At 37.8% G+C, this 19,487-nt stretch overlaps 1 protein-coding gene across 1 annotated transcript in view; it reads left to right on the forward strand.

Annotated features, from left to right (window-relative positions):
• Positions 1-6,493: 6,493 nt before the first annotated feature.
• The window catches only part of cdyl (chromodomain Y like), a 142,575-nt gene continuing 129,581 nt past the window's right edge, over positions 6,494-19,487 (forward strand). The window contains exon 1 of the mRNA XM_088919616.1: positions 6,494-6,815. Coding sequence (XP_088775742.1) covers positions 6,792-6,815 — 24 coding nt within the window. The 5' untranslated portion in view covers positions 6,494-6,791. The remainder of the gene's footprint in view (positions 6,816-19,487) is intronic.

Consider the following 19,487-nt stretch of genomic DNA (forward strand, 5'->3'; position numbering starts at 1 on the left):
ATTAGGGTGCATTATGCAGCGTGTGTTCTTTCATCTGATACAGCTTGACAGCATAATGACCAGGCAGTGAGATTACACAGGACAACCATATTAACAGTAAATGACAAGGGCTGTCTCAAACTCATGACAGCTCACTGGAATCAACAAAGAAGCACCTCATCACATTCCCTACTTAAACTCCTGGCTTTCAACTCCGAGTAAAGAGGGGTACACTTTGAATTGCTTTAGCACTGGTCACGGTGATGTCTTGACGACTTCTATAGATGTGGAATCAGTGCAGGCCCTCTTTGTTCCTATGGGAATGAGAAAACTCTGCATCACATCCTAGAGGAATACCCAATCCACAGAATCAGCGGAAGACTGCCTACCCTGAACACAGCTGGAGCCAATTGCTTGGCTCAGGGACTTAATAATATTATGAAATAATAAAAAACAATAAAAAATAACTACACAACAGTCATTCTGTGCACAGATATTTACAGGTCTCTGAGTCACTGGGTCCGGCCCTCTACAGTCAAAGCAAGTACCAGACTTTTGTCACTATGACCATAATCCTTCTATTAAAAGATGGTCATGAATAAGAAGGAAACATTTTGCAATTATAAATAAGGCATCTCTAAAATAGGAGAGATCTTCTTAACCTGCAGGTTCCACAATAACAGACGAAAATTTCCAAATGCATAAGACAGCCAAACTCTAAGTCTAGAAGCCATATTCAGCGGGCAGAATATACAGAAGAACATACTCACCATATACAGAAAGCTAACTTAATAATTCAACTGTGAGTTAATTTCACTTGAATAATGGTTAGTACTATTCCTTTGATCATCTGTATCTTTCACCAAGGCAACTACAAATACAACAAGAATACAATAATTGAATTCAGACCTTCAGAATAAAGTAATCTGTTAAATCAATCTGTTCTGTTTCAAGTAGACATTTTTACTGTGTTGCTACTGTATACTGTATATTCTCCACCTATACTATCACATCTATCAAATCACATTATATGTCTCTTTCTCACTTTCCTACTTCTGTTAACTTTTGATTTAGACTAAACCTCAGTTTTTCACTATACTTTAAAGCATTCTAAATGATGATCACATATCCCTGATGGTTCATTCACCTCTGTTTGACTCATTCTTGATTGTTTGAAAATCCAAGATCAGTATCATCATTCCCTCTTGTAGGTGCTCTAACAGACTACGTAAAAAGCTATCATTATTAATGTATACCATTTTGGTGTCTATTTCTGACATTCTTCCCAGATTCTTCCCAGTCTCTGTGGGGAAAATAGAAATCTCCCGTAAAAAACACTTTTTCTCTTGTAGGTAAGTTCGTAATTTAATTATATAGTGTTGAATTACCATTAATATCTTCATTTGGCAATCTATAACATACTCTTTACACTATATATTTTTATTTTTATGACACTGACCATTGATGCATATTACATGCTGTATAGATTCTTCATTTGTTCTAAATTGCTCTAGGCTATGTTTCTGTATGTATTTGATATAATATATATATTTACTGTATATTAATTAAAAAAACAGCTGGTGGTAAAGCCTTTAGCTACAGGGCCCCTAGTTTATGGAATAGTCTGCCAGCCTACGTACGGGATGCTGAGTCATTCTCAGAATTTAAATCCAGATTGAAAACCTATTACTTCAGCCTAGCCTACTCACACCTTAAATCGTTGCAACTATGGCTGCTGGTGCTGCTGTACATGCCATTGTGTGTCTCAGTTTTGGCCTTCCAGGTAGATACATCTTTTCTGACCACACTATCCTATTCTCCTCCCCACATGTCCGGATGGCTCCCGAGCTGGGTACCATCTGAGTTGGATGCTGCATTACTGCCATGGATACAAGAGGGACATCACGAATACAGCTATCGTTTAGGAGGATTTGCTTGTCTACAGAGATCTGCATGGAGTACTGGCACACAGAAGGATATAATGGAAGAGTTACTACTCAACATTTAGGACTAGTTTTAGAATTGTATAATGTCAGCATGACCAGAGGGGTTGGGCAGCCAGCTGACCTTGGACCCCTAGGGGTTTTTTTTTCTCCTGACAGAGGTTTTGGTTCCTCTCCTCTGTTGTCTTCTGGCTTTTTCTCTTTCTGTATTGTAATGTTAAGTTCCTTGGGGCAATCTTGTTGTGAAAGGCTCTTTACAAAACTAAATTTTAATTGATTTGAATATAGTGAAACACTTCTTGTCTCTTTAGTTACAGTGTGTATCAGCTAATGTTATATTTATCTCCATTATGGATTCCATGATTCCATAATTCATAATTGCCTGTTTATATGAACGGTTTTACAGCAAGTGTTTTTTTTCTAAAACTTGACTTTTAGGTATGACCTTGTAATTACCTGGTCCTCAGTTTTATTTTTTAGTTGAAGTGTTTCTGGATTATTTTTGTGGAACCTAGTGCCCATCTCATTAAGCTCTAATCTGTACTGATAGACATTACTATGGAAAGGCGTCCAGATGTCGAAAATGTTAGGTTGTCACCTGCCTCAGCCAGGATCTTCTTGACTATATGTTCAATAGATAATATCAGACACATCAGCTCCTACGAAACAAATATTGTTGTTGTCCATGATCCATGATACCTGTCGAGGGTTCTGGATAATGGAGTCTCCAATAACCATCACTTCTCTTTTTGCATTTTTAGTTATACTGCCAGTAACTACTTTTGAGACCAATGTCTGCATTTCAGGATCAGAGGTAATTGTGTCCTGGGAGCTGTTGCGATAAGCTTCCATATCTTGGTTGTCTGTTTCCAGGTCCTGGACTGGAGCACATCTGTTTCGGTGATGTGCTTTTGAGCAGTATTGTTAGCATTCAATTATATTGACAAGCATATTGACAGGTTTCTTTCAGTTTCTTCACATTGTTTTAATTTTTTGACAATTCAGGGTGCACACCATCCTGAATGTTGGGCTTATCCATTCTTCAGTTTCACTCTCCAATGCATTAACTTTTTAAAGCAAGACCTAGATTTTCAGGCAGTTAACACAGATGCAGTCTGGTTGTTGGAGTTCCTCCAAGATGCTCCACGTTTCGAATAAGCTGCAGATGACATTTAGAGGCTTAAAGGCGTTTTATTGGAAATATTAAATGCATAGTAGAAGCACAGATCTTTTTTTGGTGATGAAGAAACACCACAACTCTTTTTCTACATTTGCCTAATTGCATTCAGCCTTCCTGTCTGCAATTACACCTTTTCAGCTCTGCCTGCATACTAGTCACTAATGTCCTTAAAACTCTCTGACTTGCACACACACTACAACATTAAAAACCTACCATGCAATTTCAATTGTTTCTTTGAAAACAATAGTAAACTGCTGAACACAGTAACTTACTGGCAAGGATGTTTTTACCCAGTAGAGTGGTCTTAATTTGGCATTATAATTCTCCCTCTACCTAAGGTTATTGGTAATTATTTTAGGGTCATTTCTTAGTTTCTTGGCAATTCTCCTACTACCTTTACATTTCTTTAATGCTAGCTTAATTTAAGAAGTTAGTCCAAGGCTGTAACGTATCAGACTGAATTATGAGTTAGGTGGTTAAATTACTCAGGAAACAGCAAAAGAAAAATACTGAACAGAAATGCTTGGAATTTTACAGTAATGAATAACTTCCAAAGGTTTAAAAATATGCCTTCTCATTTTGTGACATTGGAGTTATTTTTTTTTATCAAATATTTTAATGCTGAAGTGCTGTTCTCTACTTTGGTGAAGTGTTGCTAGTTTAGGTTACCATTCATGTTAGAAAAATATTGATATTTATTTATTAACTCTTTGTAGTACATTATGTGTCTAACAGTTTGCTCTATTCATCCAGAACATTTTTTTTAATAAAACAGTTTTACAATTTGTGACTGTATGGAAAAGTCTCTCCCAAAAACAATTGTAATGTTTATATGAACTTATAATAAGCAAATCTGGTCTTCCAAGCATCTGTTTCATGTATTATATTATTATATTATAATTCCTCTCTCTTAATATAACTTTGTTAGCTGATTCAATGCTGATTGCAGGCGTTCACACGTATGTTTCAAAAAATGAAAGTTTACATTTTGGTATTTTTTACAGAACGTTACTGATAATGCTAGCATGTATTTTTCAATAATTCAATAATTAATAAAGTTAAAATGTCAAGATCAAAAGACAAAACTTTGGGTCACAAAGTATAAATTCATCATTAGTTTTTTTTCTAACAAGGCACTAGTGCATTTTTATCTTGATCAAAGTTAGGCAATTGATACATTTGCACAAAAGACATGCATTTTGATAGGACAACAGTCCTATTAATTATATATAGTAATTTAAATAATTTTCTAGTAATATAAAATATAAAAATTGCAGATTTCAACACAAAACTTGCCTTTCTGTTTCACTAATCTAAGTTTAACACTACTAGATTTTGTTGGGATAGAAAATGTACACAATTTACAAAACTAATCCTGCCCTCAATGCAGTGAGTTATTTATAAAAGATTACAGCTACTGCAAGATGTGCTAACAAGATGGATACAGTATTTCTTCAAGTAAGTTGTTTGGCAAAATAAAAGTGCTTGAAGAAACATCGATGAAATATAGAGATTTAATGTAAAAAGACACTGTAAACAAATAAAGGTTTAAGCTCAAATCTGCACATGTGCATATTACCTTCAGATGTGAATTTAGAAATAAAAACCATGTGCTATGAATAAGAGAATATGTAGGGCAAAGGGTATTGTTTTCAGTATGCATACTCTGTGTGTTTTTGTTTTGGTTATTATCACAATAACAAATACCTGTACATTTCAGAGAAAAAGTTGTTTTGGTAGCATAATTGCAATGCTCACCTGCAAACAACAGTCACTAATAGCTGAGACCTTTGCAGTCTTCTTCACTTCTCTGTAACTTGATAGATATTACCTCTGTCTTCTGCGTCTTCACTCAAATTTCATCTCCCCCACAGAATGTAGACCGTCACTTTATGCTTTCACTGTTCAGCAAAACCGGTATTATCAAAGAGAGAATTAAACAACACAACTCAACTTGAGTTTTCAACAGGTCCATCTTCCTCTGCCAACGTCACTCATTTACTTTCAAGGTTTTCGATATAGTTTCTCTTTTTTCAATTACAAAGCTATACTGTAGTATTTTACTGGCTGCTTGCTATCTATTAAGTATATAAAATTGGTCATTTCATTGGGTGGAATGTTTTCTGAATGTTTGTTGACAATATCTGTGTAATTCTACCTTTTGCCTTTGTAAAATATAAAATGACTTCATGACTATTATAAATTAGTAATAAAACACCTCATGACGTCTGTCATCATAGGATGTAGCCATTTGTTGGGGTGGCTGGAGGGCACAAGGAACATAGCGCAACCAAGGTGTGGCAATGTCTCACAATAGCACACCCTGTTGCTAACATTTCCAATAACATACCATACAAATAACCAACACACAATCTTTTTTTCGAAACATCAGTTTTTGCAACATCCATGTGAGTGCCTGCAGATATACAGTTTATATTTGAAATATCTAATTCAAAAATGGATGAACTGTAGTGTTATTTTGTTATTTGGAACTACTAAAATGTATGTTATGTCTGTAATGTTAGGTGAGGTTGAATTGAACTAATATTTAGGCAAATATATCTATGATATGCCCACACTTTTTAAAACCAAAATACATTGTCCCTTCAGCTAATTTAAGGTGGCTTTTTCAGTTTTTCCTTAAGGAAAATAGGATCTATAGATGTATGAAGAACTTTAAATAACTATGTATAATTACTAAATAAGCAATGTCTTTAGAAAGATTAAAAAGACTTTTTGTAAAAGAAAACTACAGGCATGCATGAAACAAAGGAAAGAGTTTTGAATAATATTTTACAGGCATTTTATTGGAAATGTAAGAATTGTGATAATGTATATTTTTGTAGATGTCTTACAGATGATACAAACGTTATTGAGATATCGTACGTTCAAAAGTCTGTTGAGACGTTAGCTTAGCTTATAAAAGTAAACTACTGAATAAAACTGAAATGTTGACCACCATATTTGCTTAAAATGTCCTTATGAAAAACATGGCCAATTCTACCAACAACGTCTACATTAAGCTGCACGACTTTTAAGAGCTCATCAAAACTTATCTATATTGCTTATGTCACAAAACCCCTAGTTGTTAGCTGGGTGCTTTCTACTTGGTTTTCTTCCTCTTCCACAGCTAAAAGAGAACACTTGTTGAGTGACATCCAGTAACACCTACACTTAGTCAAACGGACTGGGGCTAGTATAAAGGCATGTATAAAGTTTAGGTTGGACAGTACAGCTATTTCCAAGAAGCCGAGACGCCCGACTCCTTTCAGTAAGAAACGATGTGCCTTCCTCGAAGTTGACTCTCCAGAGCGCTACATCGGAACCCCAGCCCCAACCATAAAACTCGGGATCATCTCGTACTCTCTTATCTGAGCTCGATTAAGACTTCCTGTGTTAGAGAGTGGGGGAGCTGAACGGAGCCCAGCGCGCAGTCGCTCTGCGCATAATTATACTGGCATTTACAGAAACTGAGCAGTCGGAAGGAGAGCGAGTAAGCCAAGAGATTGTGAGTGAGTAAGTGTGTGTGAGAGAGAGGGAGAGAGCGGCTGAGAGAGAGAAGAGACATAAAGTGCAAGCGAGGGAGTGAGAGAGAGAGAAAGGGAGAGGAAGGAAAGGCCATACAGATACAACTACAAGAAACAAAAGTGTCTCCAACCGGACTAAACATCGCCAAATAACCACGCAGAATGGCCTCAGAGGAGCTCTACGAGGTACTGTAACCCTTTACTAGCGATACTTTGCGTATTTAAGCCCCCCGGCTCGTTTCAGTGTTTTAAGCGGCGGTCCTCCAGCTCGGTGGACGGAAATACATCTTAAAGGAGACGGTGAAGTGTTGCTATTGGCCTGCCACACTTTGACTGGGGGTAGACTCCCGAGTAAAGGGTTGACTCATGTGGTAAGTGGGGGCTTAGCTTTGCTGTTTCGGGAGCTTTTTTTTGGGGGGGGATGCTCGTAATGCAAGTGCTGCCTGGGATTCCCAAGATAAGTAGATCTGGAGATTTGAAAATAATTTCTGATCTTTATGTAAACGGAAACAACCTTTGGAAGAGACCTACCTGTAACTAGCCAACTCGTTCAATCAGACTCCCCCAAAAAACCTTAGCTTTCAAAACAGTTTTGACTCTTGGTGACATAGCATTTTTTTTTAGTTATTTGGTGGTCGTTTTGTTTTGCTTGTTGCTGACACTTTAGAAAATTCACTGCCCACATGCTGAAACTCGTGTTACCCCTTTAAAGAGGGGGGGGGGGGGGTTCTTTTTACGATTTATGTTTTGATACAAAGTGATCTGGAAATATGCACGAACACGTCGATTTGTGTGTGTCTGTGTGTGGCTTTTATGATTTATGAGCCCAAGTATTCGCTGTGCAAGGCAGTGGTGGTAATCATAGGAGAAAAGAGTTACTCAAAGATCGTTGACATACCATCACTTTAACAGAATCAATAAATGGTTAACGAAAACAAAAAAAAACCCGATTGAATTGGGATAATAATGCTGGGAATGACCAAGATTGGAAGATTTAAATTGCTGGTTGTGTTGATCAAGTAAGAATGGACATGCTTTTTTTTTTTGACATTTCTAAAACCAGTCCACCCGTGGTAGAAAATACGCTAAACACTCGTTTGTTTGGCTCTAAAGAAAGGGAGCAGCGCATCCACAAAATGTACCCCGTTTGGATTTTACAGATCGATGAAGACGATAGTGCCAAAGCCGTTTTAGTTTTCATTTTTCTTGGTAGCTTTCTGGATTTTTTTTTTACCAAGTGGAATGCCTTGTGGATGATTTTTTTTTTCATGGCGCCATTACAATGGGAATCATCCCGAAATGCTGGTGATCCAACACGAGGAGTGAACTTCTCTCCCTTGACTCTTGGATGTACAGTAAGCGGAAAAGAAGGCGGACGCCCTGAACTCGCACATCGGAAGATACTTAGGGGGGCGTTTGGAGTACAGCGCCGTATTTGACAAGGACCTTAGCACCAAGACCACCATTACGCTGTCAGTTCAACTTTAGGGAACATTTTATTTCGGGGAATTGGGGTTTTGAAGGTCACCTCTACCTAACAAGAGGCATGTGAATAATTCTAGCACGTTTGGGATGATGGTGAATTCTGCCATGTGCGTGTTAAATACTGTGTGATATTAATCATGGATTAATGTCCTGGATATTAACGATGTATGAGGGGAAAGTATGTCATGCTTATTTGCTGGCGTTTTGGAATGTGCTAAGTGTAGCATGACCCTCATTTTGCTTCGTGGATTTCTGAAACCCAGTTTCATGTAGGCTTCTGTGGTGTTGGAGGGAGGAACTATTACGTGATGTCACACATTTGATACATTTGATATTGAGCTCCTCTGCCTTGTGTGTTGTAGTATGGGTTTGCAATGTTGAAGGCTGCTTCATGATTTTGAGATCCATTTTTTTTTATCCATTTCCATTTTGATGGAGATCAATTGGAAGGCAACGGGGGAAAAAAAGTAATTGGCTCTATTGGGAGTACTACTTTGTCAATGAATATGAAATTGTCTTTGTATTAGTCTTTATATTTAATATAGAGTGATCTTTGGTTTGTACTTGGACGGAAATTCACTTTGGGAAATGATATTTAGGCTGCAGCTTTTGTTATGTTGTAATCATTTTTTAGGCAATGGATGTATTCTACTAAACGTGCGATGGGATGTTGGAGATTCACTTTTAATAAAGATGACTTATTTTCTATGAGGTAAAGTTGAAGCCCTTTTCAGTTTGTGCTAGCAGTGGAAAAAGGTGTTACTGTGTTGTATTGGTTATTCCCTTGAGTCATGTTGACAGCTAGAATTATGGCTATACCTGTTGCTTGTTTTTATCAAGTCCTTTTGGTGGTGGAATTAGCTTTTTGTCCAGTACTTTAGTAATATGTGGAAGAATTCAGTTTCTTTATGAATGGCATACACTAGCATGTTCGATTCTTTGTCTTCGGGTATAACCTACTAGGGAAATATAAGACTGCTGCTGCATTCTTTAGCAGCTCCATATGTCAGTCTGACTGCAGTTTGATTCATTTTGGATATTGTGACACTGCAGGCTATTATAAGCCATTGCCAAATGCTTTATCTTAACATTTTTTTAAGATGTTAGAAGACGGTCAAACCTGAAGTAGATTAAACTGCTATAGATTGGGAGTCTCACCAGTTTCCCAACCATCTCCTGTGTGATTGCATGCATCACAACCAAAATAAATCCCAAAAGATCCCAAAGTGCTGTTTGTATAGGAGGTGACCCACTTCATCCTCCATTGATGTGCAGCGCCTATCTCGATGATGTGCAACATCCATTTAAGCAATCTGTTATCACCTGGCTGTAATGTGAAGGGTTCTTCCATTGGAATTCATGACTTCCAGCAGTGAGAACTGGGGATTTGAAATAATGACTGTACTGCAGAGACCTTTCTTTTAGGGTCTGCTTTCTAATCTTGCTCCTGCTTCTCTTTCCCCCACTTATTCTCTTCATAGCCAGGTGATGAGTCCCCAGTATGATTCAGGGGCTGTTGTTGCTTATGTATTGAATTGAAGAACCGTTGCAAACGCGAGCAGCTTTGGGAATCTGAAATCTCACAGAGCACAGAATAGGCGTCTTACCCCCCCTCCCTTTGGGAAGCCTGTTCCCGATCCACACAAAGCTTTGTGTAACGAAATGTTTCCTATTTTCTATTCTCTGTTAATTCCCTTTTATTTTTCAATTGTGACCCCGTGTCCTTGTTTTCCTACCAAGTCTGAAGTATTCCCCTGGGTTGAATCCGTCACTGCCCTTAGGATATTATACACTTGGATCAAATCTCCTCTCAATCTCTTTTTTTTCCTGGACTGAAGAGATTTAACTGCTTTAACCCGTCAGTGTATGAAAATCCCCTGAGAACAGGAATCATTCTGCCTGCTTTTCCTTGGATTCTTTCAAAGATTGCACAGTCCTTTTTGTGATATGGTAACCAAAACCAAACACAACCTTCTAAATTAATCTGAGTGTCTTGCTTAAGTATTGTGATGCTTGACCTTCCCTTGATTTAAGTTCCATATCTTAAACCCAAGCATTCTGTTTGCTTTTGTATTGCTTCCCCACATTGTCCTGATGTGTCCTGATTTTTATTCAGTCGCTTCCATACGTAGAATCACCCATGTGATACGTGCTGTGCAAGTTCCTAATTCCTGTGTTATTTTGCACTTAGCAGTTTTTCAGATTTCTTTCATTCTTGGCTAATATTCCTGATCAAAGAGAAAATACTGAAGTATAAAATTCCATTTTCAATCCAATTTCATCGTATAGTTGATTTCCATATTGGAATGGTCCATATACCATTCCCTTCTGAGCGGATTACTAAATTTAAAAAGGCTTCTATGCCATCTACATGGCAAATTTGTATACCGTTATTTGGATACCGTGTGTAACCTGCATAAAGACCATGAACCTGTAGTCTCCAAAAAGTAAAGCTTAGGCTTAAATGTTGTCTTTTGAATCAAAGCCTAAATTTAATTGAAGGCTAAATGAAACAGTGTTTGAAATTTTACCTTTTATCTGGTGGCCAAAGTCCCATCCAGGGTGTGTTTGTGTTTTGTGCCCTGTGCTTCTAGAGTAGGCTCTGAATTTCTGTGGTGCTTGTGGCTTTCTGATAATGGTTGAATGGATTTTATCTGCCATTGCAGGGTCAGTTTTTGCTGTCAGACCTGAATATCTTGTGAGTTGTGTTACTTTTCCAAATGTTTGTTTTCATTAATGGAGACCATTTTGTTTCCAAGGAGATGGTAGCCTTTTCTCTCTTCGGGGAGTGTTATGAAATATGTTTCTTCTTGGGATATTCTAAAACCTTTTAAGGTAGAAACTGCTCATTTTATGAAAGGATGCCTTTCTGGAAAGTTTGTTAGGACATAATTAGAGGTATATGTCCTGAAATAATACATGAATCCCTTGCCAGCCTTGAGAGTAATGTTCCTGAAAACCCTCTCAGTAGGTAAATTTCTGGTTGGTAAATTTAAGACTTTATGGGGAAAAATAACTTCTCAAAATTAACACAAAACACCAGAGTAGTGAAATGCTATAGACCGTATGATGGTGATGCTATAGATCTAATGACAAAACACACTATCAATGCCATATCCTAAAAATAAACAGTTAAATTGTAGAATAATGATTTTTTAGTATTTGACTGATCAGCATATACTTCCAAAATAGACCAGTTTCGTCAGTGTTGAAGACCTGATCAGCCAAATAGCTGATTTCCGAAGACGGCTCTTTCAGTTCGGCAGGAAAGCTGCATTCTGCCTCCCCTGCTAAGTTCACGTTATGTAGACTGTAATACTTATTGAGCCACCCTTTGCTGGCAAGAAACCCTCCCCTGAACTTTCAACAAGATGATTGTAAATTCTCTTTGCTTTATTATGTATTATATGTGTACTCTGAGACATTTTATTCTCTTTGGTCTTCCATCCAAATGGTCAAAGCCACTTCCATTTTTTTTTAAGGTTCAGTTCACATGGAGTGTATGAAACGTTATCCGAAGATCATGTAACCCTGGCAACATTTGCACTGCTAACAGAGCCTCGTTGTTCTTTATTGTGCAAAACGTTGATTCATTAACACCAAATAGTCTAAACTGCACTACTGCTTTGTCTGTCTCACAAATAGTCAAGAGCTCTTATCCACGAGACACATTGCTGATCTTTCACGTTTATCAACACTTAGATTCTTTACTCTTTCACATACACATAGTGGACATTGTTGTTTCTTATTTAACTACTGTACCTATATTTTTGAGAAATAGCATAACTATATTTTGATCACTATCACTGTGGTCCAATCAGCTGTCAATGCTATATATAAAGAACAATCAGTAATAATCATATGAATTTATTACAATAAACAATACTGATTCGAAGAAACTTACAGCATAAAGGTCCAAACTACCCGAAAAAGAAAAGTTGGCACTGTTTGAAAGTCAGTCAGTGAAGATTTGCTCTTTGACAGAAGTTAATGGTGCAAGTCCTGCCACAGAAGACTTAAGGATATATATAGGGCAAGATGGCTTAAGATAAAACCTTGAAAAATGGCTAAAGCTCTTTTGCCTGTGTGGGCAACAGATCTTAACCATCAGTACACTGCTAAAACTGTGACTGGCTGTACGAGAGCTGGTGGGTTGGCCACATGCAAGACTCAGTGTGCTTATGTTGTAATGGAAATTTTGTGTTCATTGTGTGCATCGGGGAAAAAACAGTATTTGTTTCTTCACCTGCGCTAAGTGCAAATTTGTTTGATGAAATGTTCATAAAACATGTAGTCCGTGTGTCCCGGTTATATGATTTTGTAACTATTTTATCCTGAGTCAAAGAACAATGGGAATGGATTTTGTGTGAGGGAGCACACTGTTGTTCAGGAAGAGGAAGAAAGATGTAAGAGCTGGTGGGGTAGTGCTAAACAGCAAAATTGGCCTCCAAGCACAGGAACCTTTACAAGGACTTTCAGATGTTTGGGAATCTGTTAAATTCATAGGTAATGTGCCAGAAATTTGTAATAGTATGCTGTGAGCCACCAAATTCATATCCAAACGATAACACTTCGCAGTATAGCCTTCTTGTGATAAATGGAACACTACTGCCCTGGGACTTCAGCTTTCCCCTCCTGGCTAATTTGTAATACAGGAGTACAGACTCCAGAAAGTGAAGAAGTGGTCAGTCACAGCTTTTTAACCCAGTTTGTCAACGAAGCCACTAGATTAGGTACTTGATCCATTTTTTTTAACAGCCATGGTACAGAAAAGCACACAGAGGTGAGAAACATGCAGGGGAACGGGCTTCAGTGTGATATTTTTGGACTTGTGTTCTAAAACCCTATAATTTTAGAATTGCTCAGACTCCGATGAATGAGAACACCTCGACACTGCAGCCTCACAGCTCCAGGGTTTTTTTCTGATGCCACCATGCCATAATAGTTACAATATTGTGATAAACTAAAAATCTCTGCATATGTCTGGTTTTAGTAGTGACCGGAGATACTAAATGATACTAGATGCTTTCTTCCTGATTTCTGACTACCTGGTATTTTTTTTGAAGAGGATTCTTCAGAATTTTTTTTAAGCTTCAACATGTGTAGGTAATTATTAAAAGGTGCCCTCTTAAGGTGACAGTAAAGTCTAAACTGTGATTTTCACTATGAGTTTCATTAAGAATTTCTCCTAAAAACGTCACTTATATGTACATCTCTCAAGTATTTATTTTTTGATATAGAATGATTGTTACACCTCTTTATTTTGAAGGATCAGCGGTAGTGGGCCAGTTGGCTGGTAGATGTTGTTGGGTATTTAGGCGCTCGTGAAAGAGCTTGTCTCGCTTTGATTTCAGTGTTTGGATTCTACAGTCAAAAGTCTAAATGAAGAAAGTAAACAACTTTTCTTTTTAAATAAACGCTGGCTTTTTGCAGCTGAAAGAAAATGAATCGCAGCACAAGCTTGAGAACACCAAACTGAAAAATTTGGCATATTGTGTATTTGAAGAGGAATGAAACCACAGGCATAATTAACAGCCGCACAAGATCTGGTCGGCCAAGAAAAAAATGCGCGGCTGATGACAGAAAAATTATCAGAGCTGTCAAGGAACATCCTAAAACAACCTTCAGAGTGCAGGCGTGAAGGTATCAAAATCCGGAGTTTACAGGAGACTGAGGCAGCAATTTCAAGGGTTACACTGCAGGGTGTAAACCTCTCATCCAAGAATAGAAAAGCCACAAGTGGAATCTGTGTAACAGTATGAAGGTGGGCTGAGAAGGTTGTGGAACAATGTTTTATTGACAGGTGAGTGATGGAAAGGTTAATGTATGGAGAGAGGAACTGCAGGTTCTTGCAGAGAACACCACCGCATCTGTGACGCACGGTGGAGGTAATGTCATGCAAGGCCACCTCTGGAACTATCTCCCTCATTTTTGTTGGTGGGGAAATTGAAGGATGGTAGTAGCAGATGAATTCTGAAATTTACAGCAACATACTTTCTGATTATGCAGAAGAAAGTGATTCCATACGTATTGCATTACACTAATAATAATAATTGCTTGCACTTATATAGCACTTTTCTGGACACTCCACTCAAAGCGCTTTACAGGTAATGGGGATCCCCACCACCACCACCAATGTGCAGCCCCACCTGGATGATGCACCAGAACACTCAGCTATCAGTGGGGAGGAGAGCAGAGTGATGAAGCCAATTGATAGATAGCGATTATTAGGAGGCCATGATTGGTAAGGGCCAATGGGAAATTTGGCCAGGACGCCGGGGTTACACCCCTACTCTTTTCGAGAAACACCCTGGGATTTTTAATGACCACAGAGAGTCAGGACCTCCGTTTTATGTCTCATCCGAAGGAAGGCGCCTGTTTACAGTATAGTGTCCCCGTCACTATACTGGGGCATTAGGACCCACATGGACCGCAGGGCGAGCGCCCCCTGCTGGCCCCACTAACACCTCTTCCAGCAGCAACCTTTGTTTTTCCCAGGAGGTCTCACATCCAGGTACTGACCAGGCTCACGCCTGCTGAGCTTCAGTGGGTTGCCAGTTGTGAGTTGCCGAGTGATATGGCTGCTGGCAACTTCACTACACCACGCAGCATGGCAGTGACCCAAAACATACAGCCAGTCCAACCAAGAAGTTCATCAAGGAGGATAAAAAGGGGAAACTGTTATAGTGGCCAAGTTACTCTCCAGATTTAAATTCAATTGAGCAGGTATTTTACATGCTGGAGAAGTCAGAACACCTCCAAGGACTCGCATTGGCTACACAGAGCTTGGTATAGCATCTCAAATTATTTCAAAGAAAGTTTGGTGAATTCGGTGGATTGCAGCCTTCATGCAGTTATTACCTCAAAAAGGCAACACTTACCCAATACTGAGATTCTGAAATGTACTTGACGTGAATCGATTTCATTACTCATGTACATTTGAAATCATTGGTTTGAAAACAACACATCCATGGAATTGCAAATAAATGTATCATATGCATACAAATTTTGCAACTGTAAAGCAAAAAAAACTTTTTGTCTTTCCTGTACTTTTGGAGCGGACTGTAGATTTGCTTTAGATGTTCTAATTATGTTGAATATTCGATTCATAAAAATAAGTTAACTCAGGAAACAGTTGTCAGAAATAAAAGGTCATAATAGAAAAAGTATTGTTAAAAAATGTGCGAGATATTCATTTCCTATAAGTATGGTTTTCTGTAACAGTCTCTTCATTTAAAAGTTCAGAACTTTTAATTTATTTTGCTATCTTTGCAGCTGAAGTTCTCATTTTGTTTTAGACTGCAGCCCCTATTTTCAAATTTCACTTCTTAATATTGTCAGTCATAAAATGTTAAATAGTAAATAGTAATTTATTTATACCATGTCTGTAACAGACCTAAGTTTGTACAGAGTTGTAGTTATTGTGCACAAATTAACACAAGGATATACTGTTGCAAATGGGAAAGAAACAATGTGGTGAAATATAATGATCGAATTTGCAATGAATGTATACATAATTATAGAGAGAGATTTTTAATTGTATCTTCTACACTATATGCAGCAAAAACTTGATTTCTTTAGAGTTAATGATGTGGTGAAAAAGTGACCTGTAAATTGAATATATTTTATTAACAATGCCTGCTCTAATTTTATTTTAATATTCTTAATGCAGTCTATGTCAGGATCTGCATTTTCTAAATATTTTCTGACATATTACTATGCTGATGGACATTTTCAACAATACAGTCGATAGGTCTGCATGACCAGTGTCTTTCCTGTTTAATTATTAACAGTAACTATTAATTTGTATTGCCCATGCTTGATGTTAGTATGCCAGTTACCTTTGTCTGCATCCAAACATTATTAGAGCATTAAATCTACCTGCATATAAATAATTCAGAAAATACTTTTGGCCAGCTCATTAAGAATATTTCACAATTGTGAATACCTTGCATGTAAATACAGTGACTGTATAAGGTGAAAAAGTAATTGATGAGAATATTATACCTGGTGCAAGCTGGTAGCAATCTGTTATTGCATTTGTGCTGTGTTCTAAAGTAGCTGTGGCTTGTATTGGCAGTATTGCCTGACCAGCAGCAGTCTTTGGACTGATACAATGAACAAACCCTGTAATCACAATCTTATTTTTATGCGATGTTTGTGTGGCCTGTTTGTTGCTAAAACTGTGGTTTTGTCAATAGTTTCTTCTGATCAGTTGTGTAAAACAGTTTCTTTTAGCTAGATGATTGATGATGCATGGTTGATACATCTATAGAAATTGGCAACCTCTGTTGTTTTTTTATTATGATCGTCTTACAAGACCCCTTCAGGAAGCATCACCATTCATTCTTCAGTTTCCAATATCTGAGATCGTAAGAAAGATTACAGGTGAGAAGAGGCCATTTGACCCATTTGGCTCATTTTGTAGTTAGTAGCTTATTGATCCAAGGATCTCATCCAGTAGTTTCTTGAAAGAAGAAAAAGTATCGACTTCAACCACATGGCTGCGTAGGTTGTTTCATACTCCCACAACCCTTTTCTTCTTTGTTAATACCTTTGAGGATTTTGCATGTTCTCTTATCTTGTCTGTTCAAGACTAAGAAGGTTTAGTTCTTCCAGCCTGTCAGTGCAGGACATTTCCTTAAGCCCCTGTATATACCTGGTTGTTCTTCTCTGGAATGATTTTAGAGCAGCTAGATCTTATCTGTAATGTGCAACCAAAATTTTATACAGTTGTGGTCTGGGAGTCCACAGCTGCCACTGGTGACTGCCTTGTCATTCCCTCACGTCCTGGAATGTTATTGGTTGCATCTGTACTGATTTCAGAGCAGCAATATCTTTTGTTTAAAGACCAAAATTGTACTTGTTGATTAACTAAACAAGGCCTATCTACACAGCAGCACTTTATTTAAATTGTACACCCTTTGACTGTGTTAGCATCATGTTTAATTTGCCTTTTTTATTGTTTCCATGTGTTTAAGCACCCGAGTCTTTTTCATAAGTAATCACCTCTAGCACAGTGATTCCCAAATATCTATTTAAAGTTTGTTTTTACCACCTGCTTGCAAAACCCTGCACTTGTATACTTTAGACATCATCTTTCAGGTGCTTGACCAGCCTTGAATTTTATCTGAATCTTTTTTTCCATTTCATTTTTTGCTTCTACAGTGTTGGCTAATCCTCTGAGTATAGTATCATCTGCAAACGTGACTAGTTTACCAACTTAACCAGAATCAAGAACATTGATATGAATGAGCAGTGTTTCTAGTACAGATCCTTGTGCTACACCACTAATCACGTCACCACAATTTGAACATTTATCTGTAGTGTTTCCTATTTTTTTAACCAATTCTCAATCCTCATGCATAATATTACGAATTATTCGATAGATAGACCCTATGCAGTAGTCGGGTTCACTTAGAAGTCAGAAGGCGGAGTACAAGGATTATCCAAGCTCGTGGTCGTGAAAAATAAACAAGGTCAAAATCCGGAAGTGAGTTATGTGCGTACGTTACCCTACGGTCCAAAGTTTGGTAGCCAAGAAGTTCACAAAACGAAATGCCAAACCCGAAATCCAGAAGACTAGGTCGAAAATACAGCAGTTGTCCGGTAACCGGGAGTCCTATTACAGACGTAAAGAATACGCTAGATGCGGAAATGCAGCTCGTCAGGGAAAACACAGTACTGAGCACTGACTGCCCTGAAGTATGTTATCACTGGGGGTGTGGTGGAAAACGGAAAAGTGGATTGGTTAACTATCCCTAGGGCTTACGCCTTCTAGGGTTGGTTGAAGTGGAGGTTTGTCTCTGGTTGTGAGAGACTGATGCCGTGACACACAAATGTCCCCGAATGCCAAACAGTTTACCATCTGTTAATGTCACATCTCCATCTTTTTCAGTTTACCATGTGTCTGTGATCCTAATTGGATCATATTTGCTTACAATCATGGAAGCCTCTAATTTCTATATTTTCTTTTGAACACTTGTAGCATTTAATTACCTGTTCTTTTGATTTGTTCAGTTCTCTGGTTGTCTTTGTCTTTGCTCCCTATGCAGTGTCACATCTGTTTACAACTTCTTGTCTCATTTAAATGTTTCTGGTTTTCCTTGTGGTTGCTTGTGCCAAGATGGGTGCCCAAACTTAATGACTGATGGTTACATAATCAATAAATCTACAGGAGCCAGCAATGTTTTATTTTTCATTTTGCTATTATAAGCATATTATTTACTCCTTATAAGTATACAGACCTTTTCATTTATATGAAATGGTTACATTTTAAGTACCAGATTGATATTAAGATGCTTTTAATAACATACAGCACAAATCTTTGAATTTTCTGGGACCCTTATTTGAAACCTCATATGTACAGACTAAATTATTTTCTGGATTCCCAAGTCAAGGTGCTCCGTGATTGTTTACCTATATCTCTCAGAGAGTTGCAGTCTTGTCAGATCCTTAAATTACAGTTTAAGACATATTCTTTCACCTTTTCTTCTCTATATGTTGATATTATGTGTATTCTGAATGTTAAAACATTCTATTATTCTGTGTGATTTCAATAAAATAATTTGATGACAATTGAGACTTTATGTGAGTGTTCTTGGGATTTTGTTTAAAGAATCTTAACTGCATAGGTGGATGGAACTGTGTCTAAAGGCTTGAAGCCTAAAAATTGTTTTCGCTAAACAGTGGCGATGCTGTGGCATGGGAAACAAGTTTTGCTTGTCCACCGGCCTTAAATATAAAGGCAGTCCCTGCGTTTGAAAATCTTTATTTTCCGGGCATAGAGTGAGCTGGGAGAGCTCACCATTCTCCTTGCTGCTCTCACCAGTTTTAGAATTGGTGCCACCCATTAAACTGCCTTAATAATCATGAAAGGTCGTCTCAGGATCTCCTTGTACGGTGTTCTGGCACCAGCTGTAACATTTTGAAAAGAAAAGTCCATCTTGGAGACAGTAGGGTCTCAGTAGCCTAACAAGACCATCAACAAGGCACTTTGGAAAAAATCCAAAAGTTTTGCATTGTATGCAAGTAGTACATCTGTTAAATTTTCCTGGACAGATGTGGTAGCAGTTTCAATGATAGACTTTCCTAGGCTAGTTTATATTTAAAACTAACAATTTGAGCAGAGAATTTCTTTCCTATATAACTCATCATGGCTTTTCTGGACTAGCTATTTTCTTACTGGGTATGAAGCACATAGTCTGGTAGTTATATTCACAATGCTTTTAGTGTCATTCACCTGTTTTACAGTGCCTTGAAAAAGTATTCAGACCCTTGACCATTTCTCTCATTTGACTGAATTACAAATCCTACTTTGAAATTTAGTTCTCTGTGATATTTGTATTTCTAAGCACTGAAACTCAAAATTAT

This window comes from Atractosteus spatula, chromosome 6 (assembly GCF_055471065.1).
Source record: "Atractosteus spatula isolate fAtrSpa1 chromosome 6, fAtrSpa1.hap1, whole genome shotgun sequence".
Classification (NCBI taxonomy): Eukaryota; Metazoa; Chordata; class Actinopteri; order Semionotiformes; family Lepisosteidae; genus Atractosteus; species Atractosteus spatula.